At 44.2% G+C, this 23,391-nt stretch overlaps 1 protein-coding gene across 1 annotated transcript in view; it reads left to right on the top strand.

The window, feature by feature from the left end:
* Positions 1-439: 439 nt before the first annotated feature.
* LOC142299624 (aldehyde dehydrogenase, mitochondrial-like) overlaps positions 440-23,391 on the top strand; it is a 71,457-nt gene continuing 48,505 nt past the window's right edge. The window contains exons 1-4 of the mRNA XM_075341840.1: positions 440-577; positions 2,881-2,960; positions 11,532-11,643; positions 11,812-11,940. Of these exons, the coding sequence (XP_075197955.1) occupies positions 455-577; positions 2,881-2,960; positions 11,532-11,643; positions 11,812-11,940 (444 nt within the window). The 5' untranslated portion in view covers positions 440-454. The remainder of the gene's footprint in view (positions 578-2,880; positions 2,961-11,531; positions 11,644-11,811; positions 11,941-23,391) is intronic.

The following is a 23,391-nucleotide window of genomic DNA, read 5'->3' as shown; positions in this document are numbered from 1 at the left end:
GGTGAGAACAGACACAGGTACACGTGTCACTGCTGATGACACTGGGCAATGGGCATTGAATAGCATGTTGCCACTCAATTAACTTATGTGGTGACTTTCAGTCACTCAGGATTTTATTGAGATCCGACTAAAGAGGACTGAATACAAAGGCTGGTCACAATTTACAGATTTATATTTTTAAAATATTTAGAAAACCAAGTATTTCCTTTACACCTTACAAATGTGTACTGTTGGTATATCACATAAAATCCCAATAAAATGTGTTAGGCTTTTTTGTGGGTGTAAAGTGAAAAAGTATTAATACACAGAACTTTAAAAGGCATGGTTTACATGTGTTAAATCATATTAGTTTTGTTTATGTGAAGTTAAATGGTGCCATAAATACTGTTAAAATGCATTATTTTAAATGGTTATGATTCTATTATTGTCCTTATAGGCGGATGTTGACAAGGCCATGAAAGCTGCACAAGAGGCATTTAAACTGGGATCACCATGGAGGAGAATGGATGCCTCCCAAAGGGGAGTCCTGCTAAATAGGCTGGCCGACCTTATCGAGAGGGACCGGGCTATACTTGCTGTAAGTATTTAATGATCAAGGGGGGAGCCATTTCCCATTCAAGTGAGAGCAGCTGGTTCTAAATTCTAGCAACTTAGTTTGAGATGTGACACTCATGCTGGCCAGAAGCACAAAGTAGCTACAGTGTTTCCCTTGAAAATATGCCCTAGCAGTAATTTTCGGCTTTTTTGGAGTAAGCCTTAAATAATGCAGTAGCCCAACAATGCAGACGAGCTGAAGGCTGGTATCAAAGCAACCTGGGCTTCCATAACACCTCAGCAGTGCCACAGGCTGATGGCCTCCATGCCACGCCGCATTGATGCAGTAATTCATACAAAAGGAGCCCCAACTAAGTATTGAGTGCATTTACTGTACAGACTTTTCAGTAGGCGCCAACATTTCTGAGTTTAAAATCAGTTTTTTAGTTGGTCTTCTATAATAATCTAAGTTTCTGAGATAATGACTTTTGGGTTTTCATTGACTGTAAGCCATAATCATCATTAACAGAAATAAACACTTGAAATAGATCACTCTGTGTGTAATGACTCTATATAATATGTTTCCCTTTTTGTATTGAATTACTGAAATAAATTAATTTTTTTGATTATTATAATTTATTAAAATGCACTTGTATAAGCCCTAACCCGAAAATAAGCTCTAGTTGGGGTTCAATAATGAAGTGTCCATGCAGCTAAAAAGCTAAAGAATACTGCTGGTCACTTCATTAAATAAAGAAGAGGGTCCCAAAAATCGAGGACCTGCATTCCACCACGCCTGGAAACTGGACAGTATTACTGGTTGTGTGAGTGTTTGTGTGCAATGTTACTGCGATCGGATGTGTATGTGTGAGAGCGGAGGAATGCATTCCGCAGTGTCCCAGGTCCCCGCTGCCGGCCAGAAGCAGGGGAAGACCGCTGTGGAACACACGAGGATCTGCTGACAGTACCTGCTGTAACCTGGGAGCGATGCAGATGTTCGGGGTCTGGTAAGTACAGTTCTCCTGGGGGCTTGTCTGCCTTTTTAGGGGGTAAACTTACCCCCAACCTGTGTTTCTCCAAAAATAAGCCCTACCCTGAAAATAAACCCTGGTGAATTTTTGGGGCAAAAAATATAAGACAGTGTCTTATTTTCAGGGAAACACGGTATTGGCTGATGGCAGACATGCATTTCACTATCTCCTCACTGTGTCCATAAACATGCAAGCTTAGTTTAGCCTATTGTACATGATTATTCAGTAGTGCTCCTTTCAGGCAACTTTTCAGAAAAAGTCAGTTTTATAATACCAATATTTGTGGCTTTATATGAATTGTATCTGGCACTTTTCTCCTTTTTTCTCTTCTGTAGGCTTTTCAGGTCTTTTTTCTAAGTGTATGAGTTCAGGAAGCAGGGGAGGAAAGAAGTGGCTCATAAGTGAAGAAAGAAGCAGAATTCTCCAACCACATATTTTAGAGATTCTTATATTTGCCTGTACTGTTGATTAATGCAACATTTGTTTAAAACAATGCTCATTTAAGGTACAGGCTTATGTGTGGTGAGAGAGAGCAGAATCTAACCTTATATATAAAATGGCTTGTAGCTTCTAAGGACAGGGCTCTTTAGTGCCCCTTTCTGAATGGAGTGGAGGCAGATCAGCTTCCCCACAGTGCTAATCAGAAGGGGCTTTGCTGCATCATGTATAAACATATTGACTATCTTTCAGGGAAACAATGTACCACACACTAGTCCAATACTGTAAGTAAAAACTTAAAAGGGTGGTTCACCCATATTTTTTATTGTCTAGTTCGATATTATATTGAGAAACAATGTTTCTCTCAAATACCTTGTGTTGGCAATAGTGCCTGTGAGAGGCGCTATTGCAGACCGCTGTTCCCCGATCTGGTGATGTCATGTCAAGTGTCGCACACGTCACATCCGTGCGGCCGGCTGCAATCTTCCTGACTCGCTGAGCTGTGAGCAGTGTTTCACCGCTCGTCACAGCCCATCTGCTCCCTCCTCCCTCACAGCAGAATGCTGCAATCAGGAGACGCGCTGTGCTGTGACAGCGGTGAAACACCGCCCACAGCCCAGTGAGTCAGGAAGATTGCAGCCGGCCGCAGGGATATGACGTGTGCGGCACTTGACGTGATGTCACCGGAGTGGGGAACAGCGGTCTGCAATAGCGCCTCACAGGCACTATTGGCAACACAAGGTATTTGAGAGAAACATTGTTTCTCAATATAATATCGAACTAGACCATAAAAAATATGCGTGAACCACCCTTTTAAGTTTGATTTGTTGCTTTTAAAATTTTATGTAGATGAGCTCTATTTTTATTTTTCTTCTAGAATTTGGAAACCTTGGACAATGGAAAGCCCTACGCTATAGCCTATGCAGTGGATCTGGATCTTGTGTTAAAATGTTTGAGGTAAAAGCCTGTTTTTGACATTTTTAGTTGATAGCTTGAATAAGAGGTATGGAAACTGAGACCACAAAGCAAAATCCAGCAGAAGAGCGCTGGGAAATTGGTTCTGGATTTGTTAATGATTGAACAAAAGATTGGTGTGGTTTTGTTTTGATTTTTGTTTTTTCTTTCATGAACAAAAATAAATTGACTATTCTGGTATTATTATTTTTTCTTTCTTTTCAAAGGTGTTTCTGTTCTCTTCACTATTAGAGCTCAAACCCATTATTGTACCATGTTCGAGTAAGTCCACAAAAAAAAACCTGTTTTGATATTAATCGCAAACTTGGACAGCACTTGCATGCCGTCCGATCGCATTACAGCGCTGTCTGATTTCCATATTTGATAGAAGCTTGAAATCTTCTCTTGCACACAAAGGAAATGAAAATCTTATGGTTAAAACGGACACTGACCAAACACTTATGAAAATATGATCCGAAAGATTAAATTTTGTTTTTATACATATGAACAGTCACTGATTATGTTCTGCCCACATTTTCAGTCCGCACACTGACACACTACAATTCGTCCATCTGCTAGTGTACTTGTGCAGTTTTCCAAATAAACCTTGGGTTCTTGTGGAAAAAAAATTGCAGCACCCACTAGTCTGCTCCTGCACCTGGTCACCATGCGGACAAGAGCACAGAGCTGCACATGGAGCCTGTCATATCCGCTACAGATTACAGATACTATAGAAATGTTAGGGATATTTGGCTTTCGAGTGAAATTTATGGAAAAGTTCACACTACAGTGATATCTTATCATGAAAGTAGGGTATTTAAGTAGCAGCATGCAATGGTGATTTCCTCATCTCAAACAATTTTATTGAAACAAGCCAACAGTTGTGGTTTTCCCCCCCAAAATGTCAATGTTTCAATAAATTGTCATGTGTCCTTCAGCATCAATTACAGCTTGACAATGACTCCTCATGCTGTTCACAAGTGGCGTTATTGTCTGCTGAGACATAATCTATATATATAATTGCCTTATTCTGTCTGTCTGTCTGTCTGTCTGTCATGCTTCAAAATTGTGTCCTTCCGGTGACATTGTGTCCTTACGGTGACACAAAGCTGATTGGCCGCTGGGCTCGCCATGGCCCCGCCCCCCCACACGGATTGGCCTCTCGCCCCGGCTCTCTGCAGGCCCCGCCCCCCTCACGCAATGCACGTTCGCTCTGGCCCAACTGACACGGAGCTCCGATTCCCAGGTGAGTACACACACACGCATCACATCACATCACACTCACTCTCACACACACCTCACACATCACATCCACAGACTCACAACATCCTGGGATATCGCTTGCTTCTACACCGGCTCCGTCAGGATCCCAGCAGCGCCAGACATAACCTTGCAATGCTGGGATCTTGACGGAGCCCGTGAACGCTGGTAACCATTATACACATCGGGTAACTAAGGTCCCTTAGTTACCCGATGTGTATCATAGTTACCAGTGTACACCGGCTCACACTCACTCTCACACACACCTCACACACACCTCACACACACCTCACACATACATCACACATACATCACATCGCATCCACATACTCACAGCATCCGGAGATATCGCTTGCTTCTCGGCCTCGATACTGTGCTGTGACCTTCCAGGACCTGACGGAGGATCACATGGCCAGAAGCATGTGGTATCTCCGGATGTTGTGAGTATCAGCGCGTATGTGCGATTTCGTCAGTGTCTGTGTGTGTGAGTGTATGCGATCGGGTGTGGGTGGGTGAGTGTATGCGATCGGTTGTGTGTGTGAGTGTATGCGATCGGGTGTGTGTGAGTGTCGGCAGAGGAGCACGGCGTGCTGGAGGAGGCTGGGAGCAGAGAGGCTGATCTTGGGGAAGGCTGGGAGGGGGAGGCTGATGCTGGGGGAGACTGGGAGGGGAAGGCTGATGCTGAAGGAGGCTGGGAGGAGAGAGGCTGATCCTGGGGAAGGCTGGGAAGGGGAGGCTGATGCTGAGGGAGGCTGGAAGGAGAGAGGCTGATGCTGGGGGAGGCTGGAAGGAGAGAGGCTGAGGCTGGGAGGAGAGAGGCTGATGCTGGGGAAGGCTGGAAGGAGAGAGGCTGAGGCTGGGAGGAGAGAGGCTGATGCTGGGGAAGGCTGATGCTGAGGGAGGCTGGGAGGGGAAAGCTGATGCTGGGGAAGGCTGGGAGGACGGAGGCTGGGAGGAGAGAGGCTGATCCTGGGGAAGGCTGGGAGAGGGAGGCTGATGCTGGGGGAGGCTGGAAGGAGAGAGGGTGATGCTGGGGGAGGCTGGAAGGAGAGAGGCTGATGCTGGGGGAGGCTGATGCTGGGGGAGGCTGGGAAGACGGAGGCTGGGAGGAGAGAGGCTGATCCTGGGGAAGGCTGGGAGAGGGAGGCTGATGCTAGAGGAGGCTGGAAGGAGAGAGGCTGATGCTGGGGGAGGCTGGAAGGAGAGAGGCTGATGCTGGGGGAGGCTGGGAAGAGAGAGAGGCTGGGAGGAGAGAGGCTGATGCTGGGAGGAGAGAGGCTGATGCTGGGGACAGAGAGGAGAGGCTGATGCTGGGAGGAGAGAGGCTGATGCTGTGATGAGAGAGACTGATGCTGGGAGGAGAGAGACTGATTCTGTGTGCATAGAGGCTGATGCTGTGTGCAGAGAGGCTGATGCTGTGTGCAGAGAGGCTGATGCTGTGTGCAGAGAGGCTGATGCTGCGGGCAGAGAGGCTGATGCTGGTGCAGCATGGGGGATGGAGCACGATGGGGGGTACGCAGCATGGGGGATGGAGCACGTTTGGGAGTGCGCAGCATGGCGGATGGACCACGTTTGGGAGTGCGCAGCATGGAGGATGGAGCACGTTTGGGAGTGCGCAGCATGGCGGATGGACCACGTTTGGGAGTGCGCAGCATGGAGGATGGAGCACGTTTGGGAGTGCGCAGCATGGCGGATGGAGCACGTTTGGGAGTGAGCAGCATGGCGGATGGAGCACGTTTGGGAGTGCGCAGCATGGCGGATGGAGCATGTTTGGGAGTGCGCAGCATGGCGGATGGAGCACGTTTGGGAGAGCGCAGCATGGCGGATGGACCACGTTTGGGAGTGCGCAGCATAGCGGATGGACCACGTTTGGGAGTGCGCAGCATGGTGGATGGACTACGTTTGGGAGTGCGCAACATGGCGGATGGACCACGTTTGGGAGTGCGCAGCATGGCGGATGGAGCACGTTTGGGAGTGCGCAGCATGACGGATGGAGCACGTTTGGGAGTGCGCAGCATGGCGGATGGAGCACGTTTGGGAGTGCGCAGCATGCCGGATGGTGCACGATGGGGAGTGCGCAGTATGGCGGATGGAGCACGTTTGGGAGTGCGCAGTATGGCGGATGGAGCACGTTGGGGAGTGCGCAGCATGGCGGATGGAGCACGTTTGGGAGTGCGCAGCATGGCGGATGGACCACGTTTGGGAGTGCGCAGCATGGCGGATGGAGCACGTTTGGGAGTGCGCAGCATGGCGGATGGAGCACGTTTGGGAGTGCGCAGCATGGCGGATGGAGCACGTTTGGGAGTGCGCAGCATGGCGGATGGAGCACGTTTGGGAGTGTGCAGCATGGCGGATACAGCACGATGGGGAGTGCGCAGCATGGCGGATGGAGCACGTTTGGGAGTGCGCAGCATGGGGGATGCAGCACGATGGGGAGTGCGCAGTATGGCGGATGGAGCACGTTTGGGAGTGCGCAGCATGGCGGATGGACCACGTTTGGGAGTGCGCAGCATGGCGGATGGAGCACGTTTGGGAATGCGCAGCATGGGGGATGCAGCACGATGGGGAGTGCGCTGCATGGGGGATGGAGCACGATGGGGGGTGCACAGCATGGGGGATGGAGCACGTTTGGGAGTGCGCAGCATGGCGGATAGAGCACGATGGGGAGTGCGCAGCATGGCGGATGGACCACGTCTGGGAGTGCGCAGCATGGTGAATGGAGCACGTTTGGGAGTGCGCAGCATGGGGGATGCAGCACGATGGGGGGTGCGCTGCATGGGGGATGGAGCACGATGGGAGGTGCACACCTCCCCCCAACACACACACACACACACGCGCACTGCACAACACACACACACTGGGAACCACAAACGCCCTACAGACACCCACACACACAGACAACCCTGCACACACACAACACCCAACACACAAACACCGCAGCACACACAAATATAGGCACATACCGCACAACACACACATTGCTCAAAACATACCTCCCCCCAAAACACACCACACACACAAAAACCGCACAACACACACACACACCCAACGCTACAGACACACAGCGCTCCACAAACAACGCAACACACGCAACACACATAGAACACCGCTCTCACCCCCCGCCACACCCAGAACATGTACAGCGCCCTACACAAACACTTGGTAACTACACACAACAACATCTATATATATATATATATATATATATATATATATATATATATATATATATATATATATATATATATATAACAAAAATCATACATGAACTACACAATACGTAAATTCTAGAATACCTGATACGTAGAATCGGGCCACCTTCTAGTAATAATAATAATAATCTTTCTATAGCGCCAACATATTCCTCAGCGCTTTACAATTCAGGAGGCTCATATACATATACATATCATATACATAAACATATACAAACAAGTAACAATTATAGAAGATACAATATTTAAAGGGAAAAAAGGCAACCCTGCTCGTGAGAGCTTACAATCTACAATGAGATGATGGGGACAAGGTACAAGTGCTTATTTACAATAAAAATCCAGCCATCTCAAAGAAATGGGGGATAGATAATGGCTTCCTGGACCAATAGGCCAGAGCCTTAAGATGCATTTGGGTGCCATGGATTTTGACGTGGGGTTATGTTCTGAGAAGTTGTAGAGGGATTAGGTGAAATTAGTTTGGCTAGGGATACATGACATCCCACTCTTCTTGAAGGGCGACCCTCAGATCATTGAGGTTCTGGGGTACAGAATAACGAGCCTCAACACGGCGTCTCAGCTGATGCCATATGTTTTCTATGAGATTCAGGACTGTAGAAAGTGCAGACCACTCCATTTGAGATACCCCAGTCTCCAGCAGCCATCGCCTAATAATGCAACCTTGATGAGCTGGAGCACTGTCATCCATGAAGATGAAATTAGACCTGTGATGTTCATGCAGAGGCACAATGATGGGATTAATGATGTTATTCAAGTAGTAGGGGCTTGTCACTGTACCATTCACAAAGTGTTGGGCAGTTCTGTATTGAGTAGAAACACCTGTCCACACTGTAACACTGCCACCAAAGGCTTGTTTGGTGACCATAGTGGCTGATGCTTAATGCTCTCCTTGACATCTCCAACATTGTTGGTGGTCATCATTTCTGCTCAGTATCAATCGACTTTCATCACTAAACTGTACTGACACCTGTGCCTGGTGATGTGGTCAGGTACCCTTGCAGGTCATCTAACATGCAGACCACAGTAATGTAAATGGTGTGACATGACACTTGGGTGCCTCTTGCCACCCTTAAATGTGCCTGGAGTTGTGTAGCATTCATCAGGGTATTAGTTCCTGCGCTCATTCCGCCTTTTTAGTATGTTAGCACACCCACAGGGCCATAATAAATATTATTACTATTATTCAATGCCCATTGCCCAGCGTCATCTCTGTGACACACGTACACTACAGTTCAAAAGTTTAGTCACTTTAGATATTTCATTATTTTTAAAAGGAAAGCACATTTTTTTTTTTTCAATGAAGCCACCATTAAATTAAACAGAAATACACTCTATACATTGTTAATGTGGTAAATAACTATTCAAGCGTCTGGTTTTTAATGCAATATCTACTTAGGTGTATAGAGGCCCATTTCCAAGAACCACCACTCCAGTGTTCTAATGGTACATTATATTTGCTAACTGTGTTAGAACGCTAATGGATGCTTAGAAATCCCTTGAAAAGCCTTGTGCAAGTATTTTAGCACAGCTGAAAACAGTTTTGCTGATTAGAGAAGCTATAAAACTGACCTTCCTTTGAGCTAGTTGAGAATCTAGAGCATTACATTTGGTTCCATTAACTCTCAAAATGGCCAGAAAAAGAACTTTCATGTGAAACTCGACAGTCTATTCTTGTTCTTGAAATGAAGGATATTACAAGCGAGAAATTGCCAAGAAACTGAAGATAACCTACAACGGTGTGTACTAGTCCCTTCAGAGGAGAGCACAAACAGGCTCTAACCAGAGTAGACAGAGGTGGGAGGCCCCGCTGCACAACTGAGCAACAAGACAAGTACGTTTGAGTCTCTAGTTTGAGAAATCGTCGCCTCACAGGTCCTCAACTGCCGGCTTCATTAAATAGTACTCGCAAAACGCCAGTGTCCACGTCTACAGTGAAGAGGCGACTGCAGGATGCTGGCCTTCAGAGTGGCAAAAAAAAGCCATATCTGAGACCGACTAATAAAAGGAAAAGATTAATATGGGCAAAAACACAGACATTGTAAGATTGGAAAAAATGTTATGGAAAGACTAATCAAAGTTTGAGGTGTTTGTATCCCACAGAAAAACATTTGTGAGTTGCAGAACAACTGAAAAGATGCTGGAAGTGTGCCTGATGCCATCTGTCAAGCATGGTGGAGGTAATGTGATGGTCTGGGGTTGCTTTGGTGCTGGTAAAGTGGGAGATTTGTAGAAGGTAAAAGGGATTTTGAATAAGGAAGGCGATCACTCCATTTTGCAATACCATTCCATACCCTCTGGACAGCGCTTGATTGGAGCCAATTTCATCCTACAACAGGAGAATGACCCAAAGCACACCTCAAAATTATGTATGAACTATTTAGGGAAGAAGCAGGCAGCTGGTATTACCTGTAATGGAGTGGCCGGCCCAGTCACCAGATCTCAACCCTATTGAGCTGTTGTGGGAGCAGCTTGATCGTATAATACGGAAAAAGAGCCCATCAAGCCAATCCAACTTGTGAGAGGGGCTTCTGGACGCATGGGGTGAAATATCTCCAGATTACCTCAGCAAATTTACAGCTAGAATGCCAAAGGTCTGCAAAGCTGGAATTGCTGCAAAGGGAGCATTGTTTGACGAAAGCAAAGTTTGAAGGAGAAAATTATTTCAAGTAAAAATCATTATTTCTAACGGCGTCAATGTCTGAACTATATTTTATATTCATTATGCAACTCATTTGAAAAATAAAAGCATGATTTTTCATGGAAAAACAAAATTGGGTGACCCCAAACTTTTGAACTGTAGTGTACCTGTGTCCGCTGTCACCACATCAGATGCCGAGCAGTGCGCATGATCAGAATGCCTCATACTTCCGGTCATGCAGTCCTCTCTGAAGCTGGAATGTGTACACCCGGCTTCATAGTTTGCATGACCGGAAGTATGGGGCATTCTGATCATACGCACTAATTATGCACACTGCTCATTGTCTGATGAGGTGACAATAGACACAGGTACGCACCTCATGCTGATGACGCTGGGCAATGGGCATTGAATAGCATGTTAGCATGGTCCTGTGAGTGTGCCAACATGCTAAGAGGGCAGACTAGTCGGGGAAATAATGCCCTTGCGACTAATTCCTGCGCTCATTAACCTATCATAAAGTATCTTTAAAAAATACTTTTCTAAAGATCCCTATGTATGCTACTAGACGCTGGGACAGATAGGCAGGGATTAGGTTAGAGTTCATTTTAGGATCATTCTGAAATTTCACGTGAAAGCCAAATATCCTCAACTTTTTGTGCGTGACTAGTCTGATATAAGCGCACTTCTGAACTTGGCCTTACACTGACATGCAGCCTATGAGATATTGGCACCTGATGAGATGTCGTCATTGCATTGATGAGTTTGCAGAAATGACTGAGTGGTTAACTTGTGGAGATTGTAATGCAAACAGTGTATTTAGGTGCATAGATGTGATTTTGGATTGAGTATATTAGGGGGAAAAAAAATCTGAATCAAAACTCAAATGTGTTCTGATTGACAAAAACAAAACTAAATATTGTTGCTCCTGCTAGGGTCATCTGAAGACAGAGACAGGAGGGAGATCATAGATACTTGACCACTGAAAGTATATGCAGTGTCCGTCTTATTAGTCAGACGCCATAACACAGGACACACTGCAAATACATCTGGCTAAGGAAGACAAACAGAATCTGGTGTATGTTCTGTTCTCAATTTCCCCATTGAACTCATGAACTCTTGAACAGAGGACACAGATGTGATGTCTGTAATTTGACAGGCTTGACAAAGGGCCTGTAGCGTTAAGCCATTTACGTGTGTGTGTGTGTGTGTGTGTGTGTGTTTAAAAAAATATTTCTTTAGCCAATAAATTAGATTCAACCACCTGGAGAATGTAAAACTAAACGTCTAATACTACCAATTTCTTGCAGTCAAACAAGCTGTTGGCTTACCTCGCAGAATCCTGAGATTCTTCTATGTTGAATATATTTGTTAACAAATGTTACTGTATAAAGCCCTTTCTTTGTGTCCTCTTGTAGTCTAAAATACATTTTTAATGTTAAAATCCAGATACCATGCTGGATGGGCTGATAAATGGCATGGAAAAACCATTCCGATCGATGGAGACTATTTCACCTACACCAGGCATGAACCGGTTGGTGTCTGTGCACAGATCATACCGGTAAGATTTGTGCGATCCCTGTCTTATTATAAACTAATTTACAACGTGATTGTTAAACTAGGAAACCAACACAGATGTTGTAGTGCAATAGACTTATACAAGCAGATGTGACATTCTCCTCTGTGTGACGGCTTGGTTAGTAGGCCTCATTTCTCTGCTTTCTTACAGTGGAATTTCCCTCTTCTGATGTTGGCCTGGAAGTTTGGCCCAGCACTGGCTACCGGGAATGTAATCGTCATGAAAGTGGCAGAACAGACACCGCTCACTGCCCTACATGTTGCCAGCTTAGTGAAGGAGGTGAGTGACTCTGTGATTACTTTATTTTTCCCACACTTCAAATTAGAGATTTTCTCTTCTTGGTGTCGTTATAGATGTTTAGAAGCTAATCTCCTGCTTGTGTAGACAGTGAGCACAATATACATAGCAGGACTTTAAGATAAAAAATGTGGATGACTGTCAGGAGTCTATTGTCATTCTGTGGATTGACCACTAGTGGTTGCTATTGTTCGCGTTGATAAATTGTTCTGCATTTCCACTCCTTACCACTAGAAGCTGCTATTGCTTCTACAGTCCCCTTAGATGAAAAAGGAGATGAGGAATCCGCATCGGGTAAAACTATTTCTTTATTCAAACTCCATAAAACAGTGATACATAAAAAACATTAATAAAATAAGATGTTTACTGTTGAAAGTCCCCAGCTGACGCGTTTCGGACATGTGTCCTTACTCAGTCATGGTGATTTAAATTAATACTGCATATAAATATAAGGCATCCGGGAAATTACCTTTCCAAATAAAGACTCATTTATCAAATCTTACACATGAGACAAAACACCTTTCAGCTCTAGAGTACTTGTAAGACACAGCATTGAATATATACTGTATATTTGGGTAAATACATTGGATAAATACTGTATATCCAATTAATAGATGCATTTAGAAGTTGAAATATGTAGGAGATTTATGCATTGTTTGTAATCACTGGAAAATCAGTTACAAAAAAAAACATATAATAACACAATTAATACACAATGTCTAAAGGGAACCAGCAAATCAACATGTAAGTTATGGTCATGGAAAAAACCCTTCTTTTAGTGTATTATGACAGTACAAACATATACTGGTAGAATATTAAAATATCACGATGATTCAAACCCAAAAGTCATGTTGGTATTATTGCTGGTATAATGAAATACTTCTGAAAATTAAAAAACGTGGAAAAATTGCTAATAAAAATATACAAGGTCATTGCGGCAATTTTAAGCTCATTGTAAAGAGTGCATTGAATGCTAAAATCCAATACGCTTCCCTGTTCAGGAGCGCCTTTTACCAATCACCGCCTTCTAGGTGTTTTGTTTTTTGTTTTTTGTTTTTTTTTAGTATAACTCTTTCAATGCCTTTGAACCTAAGTGAAATAAGATTGCCTCCGTTTATCTTGGAGAAATGTATGGAAACGCTAGAAGAAGATTGCTGTCACGATGTGGAGTTAAAGTACGTGTTGTGCAACCATTATAATATTTATTGCATTCAAGCTATGTTGCCATATAACAAACCTTTAATCATGTCAGGTTGATCCACATGTATGTACAAATACCGATAAAACAGAATTTAGAGATTGTTAAAGCCAACAATATGAATTTACAATTCACTGAACAATCACGATAATGTTGGCCCTCTTTTAGCTATAAACCTCATGGGTGATTATATGGAAGATGTAATACACTCCACTTTATATAGCAAACCCACCAGTGGGAGTTCAATCTTATATACAGGCAGTTGGCACCAACTACAGGTGATGACTAATCTACCGATTGGAGAAGTCAATAGGGCTCGAAGTGCAGGCTCCTCAGATGAGAATTTCTACCTCGAAAGTACAAATGGTAAAGAACATCTTTAATAGCGAGGTTATAAACCTTGGATATTAAAGAGTGCATACGATTGTTACTCATAAATATGATGTCCCTTCTGTCATATAATGACCACAATTAATAGGATATACAATGGTAATACAAGAAACATATCTTTATCCACATAAACCTTCCCACCTTTTCCAACCCTTATAGTACTGATTATAAATGAATTTTCTCACTTGTACATACATTTCTGCCGATTCTACACCAGGATGAATCCCTCTCCAGAATTGTGCCACGAGGTTTTAATATGTGGCCAGAAAGGCCAAAATTGTTAACCATATTTCTCCCAGTTTGCTCAACAGTAACCACTATAATCCTACATGGCTTAAATATAACTGGCCCTTTATATGTGCGGGCAATAAAGGCAATCTGTACAAATATATTGATGGAACGGATTTTTTTCTAAGCAGTACCAGTAAAAAATAAGTCTGAAGTCCTATATAAACTGCAATACAACACATATATTGTGTATATGGCAACGTGTGTTGAATACAATAAATATTACCTTGGCACAAACAAGGAGAAACAGGGGCAACGCAGTCATGGGTCACTCAAGGACCACTGAATCAATAATCAGTATACCAACTTTTGCAAAAATATCAAAAATGTTTATTTAAATTTAGTGCATAGCAAAAGAAGTAATATTATATACACATTATGGGAATCATAAACGCTGATCAGGCTAAAGCAGTATCACAGATGAAACACGGGTCAACGGACCATATGGGGAGTGCAGATGTACTCATATCATCAAAAAGGGCTCCTCAGAGTTATTAGTACAAAGGCCTAATGTGATACTGCTTTAGCCTGATCAGCGTTTATGATTCCCATAATGTGTATATAATATTACTTCTTTTGCTATGCACTAAATTTAAATAAACATTTTTGATATTTTTGCAAAAGTTGGTATACTGATTATTGATTCAGTGGTCCTTGAGTGACCCATGACTGCGTTGCCCCTGTTTCTCCTTGTTTGTGCTTATGTATATTGGGTGCAGTCCTTTTAATATGGTAAAATTGGTCATACATCTTGTCCTTCTCTGTCTAATAAATATTACCTTGGTTGCACACACGCACTTAAAAAAACAACAACAAAAAACAAAAAAAACACTGGCATAACACATTTATGCATCGGTTCCTAAGTCCACATTGAAACATCGGTCTTCTGGCCTTTCCAAACATTTGTCCGAGATACAGAGGCAGTTTTATTTTACTTGGGGTCAAAGGCATTAAAAGAGTTAAAAAAAAAAAAATCTAGAGGCGGTGATTGTGAAAGGGCGCTCCCGAACAGGGCAGGGAACCATATTGGATTTTAGCACTCAATGCACGCTTTTCAATGGGATTAAATAACCGGAGTGATCTTCTATATTTTTTGTGGGGTTTTTTCCCCACACGTTTTTTATTTTTATAAGTATTTCAAAATACCAGCAGTAATAATACAACTTGTGGGTTTGAATCACAGTGATTTTTTTTATTTTTAAATATTCTACTAGTATATATTAGTGCTGTTATAATACAATACAAGTAGGGTTTCCATGACCAGAACTTAATAACTTACATGTAGATTTGTGGGTTCCCTTTAGGCATGGTGTGATAGTTTATATGTACTTTTTTGTAACTATGATTTTGCAATGATTACAAATGACACATACATCTCATACATATTTCAACTTTTAAGACACAACATTGGATAAATTATATCCAATTAATAGATACGTGCATGTATAGTATTAGAGTTAAAGGTTTTTTTTCTCGTGTAAGATATTTGATTAATGGGTCTTGATTTGGACATGTCATTTCTGGAATGTCTTGTATTTATAGATTTTCATTTTATATCACCATGCCTATGAGTAAGGACGCATGTCTTTAATGCATACAGTGGGGCTTTAATTAGCCCGTGAGCACCTTGTTTTAGGGAGTTCCTACAAAAATAGTCTGGGTTCTGGATACCTCACCTTTGTATTTACTCTGCTTCTGTGGATACCAGCTCCAGAGATCCATGCATCTGTTTTGAGTTTTGTGGATCCATTGGATGAATGGTTAGCTGACTACCCATTCCCCCTTTCCTCCCATCTACTTTACTTAGATGGTCGATTTCAACCTGTAGAAGCCATCTTGTTTCCTGTTTGGGCCTACTTTAAGCCACATGGAATACTCATTTCTTAAGTATTGTGTTAGCCTTTTATTCTAGTTGCAGTCTCAAGCTCCTGAGAACTGTCTTACCCAGACTGTTCTCAATCCTCTGAGTTCTTCCTGTGATTCTTAATGCTGCATAAAGAACTCCAACAGCAACCTGCTGTTCCCTGCTTATTCTTCTAGCCACTGGATTGCAGCCATGCTCCACCCAGGGGCATAACTATCGGGGTCACTGTGGGTGTAACAAAGCCCATGCACCAGTGCCAATTTCAGCTGGATGAGCATCCAAGGACTTATGCAGCTGGAGTATTGTAGTGCACAGAACGCTGGGTACACGAATTGTAATACAAGCCTCCAGCTAATCGGAGACCAGTAGCCCAAGTCAGTGAGCCCGTTACAACCGGCGCATGACAATAACATCATGTGTTGCAAGGGACGCTGAAGTCAGCTGCTGACCTCTCCATTGGCTTTGCATGGCGCTGCACGTCGTGGGAGCAGGGGAAGGTAAGAAGGAATGAGTTTTGGCTTTTTTGTGTGTTTGAAAAGAGCAGCTGAATGGTGGACATTGTAATAGGAAGGGGCCTGAGATGGAAGGTATTTCATACAGGAAAGAGGCCAGGATGGAGGACAATAAGGAAGGGGCCCATGATGGATGGGGAGGCATGATTATAGGAAGGGGCCAGGACAGAGGACATTATACCATGATGGGACGCCTGATTACTGGAAGGAACCAGAACTGTGGACATTATGAGGGGCAAACACATATGTCTTCATAGGATCTAGAATGTTTCAAGCACCCATACTGTACATCTGACCAACATACAGTTGTGGTGCCAGATCCAAAATTTGCACCAGGGCCTATTAGACTATACTTACGCCAATGGCTCCACCAGTCTCGTAGCAGACTTGCTAACTTGCTGAGAAAAAATGACTGTGTAAAACCATAGAGCTAGAGGAGTGAAATTTTTGGTAACTTTATACTGTGAAATTACTCTTTCAAATATTTTATTATATTTTATCAATGTATCCAAAACGAAAAATAAATGTGTAACTTCAACTCTTTATACAGATCATGTTACTCTGAACATAAATGAAAGTTAATTGTATTTGACCTCAGTACCATGGTCTAAAAACTGGAACACACACCTTTTTTTTTAAATCAGATCTTTTTTTATTAAATCATTGGGGATCAATACAGAGAGTATTTCACTTTTCATATAACTGATAACAATAAACAGATAAACACATGTGATTTATAAATCCGGTTCTTTCTCTGCATGTATGTAAATATAATAATAGAGTTCTCAAATCATAATTATATTATATAGCTTGAGCCTACAAACCTCGTGGCTCTACAAATAAACAAAACTTAAATTATGCAATAATGCCTCAGACTAACAGGAACACCTCCTCCATCAGCCGTGTCGCTCCATATCATATTGCTATACTCTCCCGCCCCTCCCTCTCCGTGCAGTCATCCATGAAACCGTTCCAGTCCTCGCTCACCTCTTCATTCAAAGTTCACTTCGTCAGAGAAAAAACTAGTTTTAATTCCCTTCCTCACACATGCCATCACTGCAGGCACAACAGTAACCGGTCCAGCATTGCATCCCGAACCAGTGCACTAGAGGGTAGGCCCGGCAACTCCATCCATGGCCGCCAAATGCTGTAAAACTTTTTCAATGTTTTTCTTTTTAAATAAACTCCCCTTTCCAATCTTATGACGTTATTTAATTTGTTTTTGAGCTCTGGTAATGTTGGTGGTAGAGGGTCTAACCAGTGATATGCAAGTAGCTTTCTTGCTTGGTACAAGATACGGGCTATTCCCAGAGCTGTTGGAGAATCCGGATCCACTTCTCCTTCCCACAGACTTAACAGGCATAGGCGGGGCGACGGTTGTATTATGATATATTTGATCTATACAGTTAGGTCCAGAAATATTTGGACAGTGACACAATTTTCGCGAGTTGGGCTCTGCATGCCACCACATTGGATTTGAAATGAAATCTCAACAACAGAATTCAAGTGCAGATTGTAACGTTTAATTTGAAGGTTTGAACAAAAATATCTGATAGAAATTGTAGGAATTGTACACCTTTCTTTACAAACACTCCACATTTTAGGAGGTCAAAAGTAATTGGACAAATAAACCAAACCCAAACAAAATATTTTTATTTTCAATATTTTGTTGCGAATCCTTTGGAGGCAATCACTGCCTTAAGTCTGGAACCCATGGACATCACCAAACGCTGGGTTTCCTCCTTCTTAATGCTTTGCCAGGCCTTTACAGCCGCAGCCTTCAGGTCTTGCTTGTTTGTGGGTCTTTCCGTCTTAAGTCTGGATTTGAGCAAGTGAAATGCATGCTCAATTGGGTTAAGATCTGGTGATTGACTTGGCCATTGCAGAATGCTCCACTTTTTTGCACTCATGAACTCCTGGGTAGCTTTGGCTGTATGCTTGGGGTCATTGTCCAGCTGTACTATGAAGCGCCGTCCGATCAACTTTGCGGCATTTGGCTGAATCTGGGCTGAAAGTATATCCCGGTACACTTCAGAATTCATCCGGCTACTCTTGTCTGCTGTTATGTCATCAATAAACACAAGTGACCCAGTGCCATTGAAAGCCATGCATACCCATGCCATCACGTTGCCTCCACCATGTTTTACAGAGGATGTGGTGTGCCTTGGATCATGTGCCGTTCCCTTTCTTCTCCAAACTTTTTTCTTCCCATCATTCTGGTACAGGTTGATCTTTGTCTCATCTGTCCATAGAATACTTTTCCAGAACTGAGCTGGCTTCATGAGGTGTTTTTCAGCAAATTTAACTCTGGCCTGTCTATTTTTGGAATTGATGAATGGTTTGCATCTAGATGTGACCCCTTTGTATTTACTTTCATGGAGTCTTCTCTTTACTGTTGACTTAGAGACAGATACACCTACTTCACTGAGAGTGTTCTGGACTTCAGTTGATGTTGTGAACGGGTTCTTCTTCACCAAAGAAAGTATGCGGCGATCATCCACCACTGTTGTCATCCGTGGACGCCCAGGCCTTTTTGAGTTCCCAAGCTCACCAGTCAATTCCTTTTTTCTCAGAATGTACCCGACTGTTGATTTTGCTACTCCAAGCATGTCTGCTATCTCTCGGATGGATTTTTTCAGCCTCAGGATGTTCTGCTTCACCTCAATTGAGAGTTCCTTAGACCGCATGTTGTCTGGTCACAGCAATAGCTTCCAAATGCAAAACCACACACCTGTAATCAACCCCAGACCTTTTAACTACTTCATTGATTACAGGTTAACGAGGGAGATGCCTTCAGAGTTAATTGCAGCCCTTAGAGTCCCTTGTCCAATTACTTTTGGTCCCTTGAAAAAGAGGAGGCTATGCATTACAGAGCTATGATTCCTAAACCCTTTCTCCGATTTGGATGTGAAAACTCTCATATTGCAGCTGGGAGTGTGCACTTTCAGCCCATATTATATATATATAATTGTATTTCTGAGCATGTTTTTGTAAACAGCTAAAATAACAAAACTTGTGTCACTGTCCAAATATTTCTGGACCTAACTGTAAGTCCCAGGGTTTGGTTCCAGAAATCACCAATGTGTCCACACTCCCACATAACATGCATCAAATGGGCATCATCCTGTCCAGGAACAACCACCTTTAGTCTGTTTAATTCAAGACATGCCTTAAAGAAATAACTTTTTTTAAAGGGATTTACTGCGAATATATAATGTATTAATGTAATTCTTTGTTTTATTCTGTGTTTGCAAGTCTATTAGAAAGCACATCAAAACCCATTCTTCCCAGGTCCAGGGTGGTCTCTTTTCTGTTTCTCTGATCTTTGACAGGGGGAAGTGGTGACTTCAACTAAAGTGCATGAAACTGCTCCAGCAAATCACTCCAGTAGTTCCTGCTATCTACCTCGGCTACAGCAGTCTTGTACATTGTAGTAATGATATCATCATCATCCCAGCCTGTCATCAAAGACTGGAGTAATGGCAGAGAGGCAGTGCTGGACCCAGGGAGGGTGAGTTTTGGCTTGTTCATTTTAGTCTGTCAGCAAACCTATAATAATAATAATTAATAATAATGCCAGACAACACCTTTAGGCTGTGTCCACGGGACTATGTACCCGCGGATTTTGCCTCGGAAAACCTGCGGATTTATCTGTATTTTCTTGATAAATCGCAATTTTGAGCAAGTACAGACACTCCTCATGTTATTCTATGGGATATGGGGAGTGTCTGTCCATGCTGTGGTATGTGCGGCTGCGGAATATGCTGCGGATGTCCCGCAGCCGCACGTAACTGCATGTCAATTATTCCTGCGGAATTCCCGGCCCTCCACTATGGAGATAGAGACCGGGACTTCTGCAGGTAAGTCGCACGAATGTCCTCCGGTTTACCGCAGCTATTTCGCTGGAATCCGACAGCTATGCATAGCTGTGGATTCCGGGGATCAGCTGCGGGAAACCTGCGGATATATCCGCGGGTACATTGTCCCATGGGCACATACCCTTGGGTATGAGCCAAAGGGCCTACAGAAAAGCTAAATACAGCCTGTTTTACCAGTATATTTAGATGGCCAGGTAATGGGCTTTTTATCGAAGAGATTTAATTGAGAACAAATATTATAAAAAAAATTTTGGTTGAAGCAAATAACAGATTTACGGCAACCAAACACATTAGACCAGACCTGGGCAAGGGGCGGCCCGCGGGCCACATCCGGCCCGCCTGCTCTCTGTGACCAGCCCGCCCGTCTTCAGCCGATGCAGTGGAGCCGGGCTGCAGCGTGCCGAGCAAGGAGAGATCCTGTGCAGGTCCGCACAGTCAGTGCAGGCAGCGGAATGCAGGAGTCTTTCCTCTGTTCCCTGCCGGCACTAATTGTCAGTGACACACACGCGCGCGCTCTGACGTTGTCAGTACTGCGCTGCGTGTGTCATTTCAAAAGTTCCCGCCGGGCAGGAGAAGAAGCAGCACAGCAGACGGAATAATTCATCTTGCACTGTAGGACCTGCGATGATGTCACACCCGTGTGACTGTGTGGGAGGAGACACAGGATGCCGGGCAGAAAGCAAGACATGCTGAATGCTGAAGGAGATGTGGACACATGATGACTGGTAATAAGAAAAGAGGGGACATGAGGGGGAGGGGGGCTGCAGGGTGAGTGCATATGTGGGAACATGGAGCTGCAGGGTGAGTGGCATATGTGGGAACATGGAGCTGCAGGGTGAGTGCATATGTGGGAACATGGAGCTGCAGGGCGAGTGCATATGTGGGAACATGGAGCTGCAGGGCGAGTGCATATGTGGGAACATGGAGCTGCAGGGTGATTGGCATATGTGGGAAGATGGAGTTGCAGGGTGAGTGGCATATGAGGGAAGATGGAGTTGCAGGGTGAGTGGCATATGAGGGAAGATGGAGCTGCAGGGTGAGTGGCATATGAGGGAAGATGGAGCTGCAGGGTGAGTGCATATGAGGGAAGATGGAGCTGCAGGGTGAGTGCATATGTGGGAAGATGGAGCTGCAGGGTGAGTGCATATGTGGGAAGATGGAGTTGCAGGGTGAGTGCATATGTGGGAACATGGAGCTGCAGGGTGAGTGGCATATGTGGGAACATGGAGCTGCAGGGTGATTGGCATATGTGGGAACATGGAGCTGCAGGGTGAGTGCATATGTGGGAACATGGAGCTGCAGGGTGATTGGCATATGTGGGAACATGGAGCTGCAGGGTGATTGGCATATGTGGGAACATGGAGCTGCAGGGTGATTGGCATATGTGGGAACATGGAGCTGCAGGGTGATAGGCATATGTGGGAAGATGGATCTGCAGGGTTAGTGGCATATGTGGGAAGATGGATCTGCAGGGTGAGTGGCATATGAGGGAAGATGGAGTTGCAGGGTGAGTGGCATATGTGGGAAGATGGAGTTGCAGGGTGAGTGGCATATGTGGGAACATGGAGCTGCAGGGTGAGTGCATATGTGGGAACATGGAGCTGCAGGGTGATTGGCATATGTGGGAACATGGAGCTGCAGGGTGATTGGCATATGTGGGAACATGGAGCTGCAGGGTGATTGGCATATGTGGGAACATGGAGCTGCAGGGTGATAGGCATATGTGGGAAGATGGATCTGCAGGGTTAGTGGCATATGTGGGAAGATGGATCTGCAGGGTGAGTGGCATATGAGGGAAGATGGAGTTGCAGGGTGAGTGGCATATGTGGGAAGATGGAGTTGCAGGGTGAGTGGCATATGTGGGAAGATGGAGTTGCAGGGTGAGTGGCATATGTGGGAAGATGGAGTTGCAGGGTGAGTGGCATATGAGAGAAGATGGAGTTGCAGGGTGAGTGCATATGTGGGAACATGGAGCTGCAGGGTGAGTGCATATGTGGGAAGATGGAGTTGCAGGGTGAGTGCATATGTGGGAACATGGAGCTGCAGGGTGAGTGGCATATGTGGGAACATGGAGCTGCAGGGTGATTGGCATATGTGGGAACATGGAGCTGCAGGGTGATTGGCATATGTGGGAACATGGAGCTGCAGGGTGAGTGCATATGAGGGAAGATGGAGTTGCAGGGTGATTGGCATATGTGGGAACATGGAGCTGCAGGGTGATTGGCATATGTGGGAACATGGAGCTGCAGGGTGATTGGCATATGTGGGAAGATGGAGCTGCAGGGTGATTGGCATATGTGGGAAGATGGAGCTGCAGGGTGAGTGCATATGTGGGAACATGGAGCTGCAGGGTGATTGGCATATGTGGGAACATGGAGCTGCAGGGTGATTGGCATATGTGGGAACATGGAGCTGCAGGGTGATTGGCATATGTGGGAACATGGAGCTGCAGGGTGATAGGCATATGAGGGAAGATGGAGTTGCAGGGTGAGTGGCATATGTGGGAAGATGGAGTTGCAGGGTGAGTGGCATATGAGAGCTGCAGACTGACAGAAGGATGTGAAGGGGTGCAGAGTGTTTGAGAGGGGTAAGTTGGGGTACAGGCAGGGTGACATATGGGGGTGTAGTGTGTGATATGGGGGTGCAGGCTGTATGGGGAGCAGGGTGTGTGACATATGGGCGTGTAGTATAATACAGGTGTACTATATGGAGGTGTAGTATATTACAGGTGTGCTATATGGAGGTGTAGTATATTACAGGTGTAGTATATGGGGTGTAGTGATGTAGTATATTACAGGTGTATATAGGGGTGTAGTGATGTAGTATATTACAGGTGTACTATATGGAGTTGTAGTATATTACAGGTGTGCTATATGGGGGTGTACTATATTACAGGTGTAGTATATGAGGTGTAGTGATGTAGTATATTACAGGTGTACTATATGGAGGTGTAGTATATTACAGGTGTGCTATATGGAGGGGTAGTATATTACAGGTGTACTATATGGAGGTGTAGTATATTACAGGTGTGCTATATGGAGGTGTATATTACAGGTGTATATAGGGGTGTAGTGATGTAGTATATTACAGGTGTATATAGGGGTGTAGTGATGTAGTATATTACAGGTGTACTATGTGGAGTTGTAGTATATTACAGGTGTACTATATGGAGGTGTACTATATTACAGGTGTGCTATATGGAGGTGTATATTACAGGTGTATATAGGGGTGTAGTGATGTAGTATATTACAGGTGTACTATGTGGAGTTGTAGTATATTACAGGTGTACTATATGGAGGTGTA

The sequence above is a fragment of the Anomaloglossus baeobatrachus genome, chromosome 1 (assembly GCF_048569485.1).
Source record: "Anomaloglossus baeobatrachus isolate aAnoBae1 chromosome 1, aAnoBae1.hap1, whole genome shotgun sequence".
Taxonomy (NCBI): domain Eukaryota; kingdom Metazoa; phylum Chordata; class Amphibia; order Anura; family Aromobatidae; genus Anomaloglossus; species Anomaloglossus baeobatrachus.
This window is presented reverse-complemented; position numbering and strand designations above follow the sequence as displayed.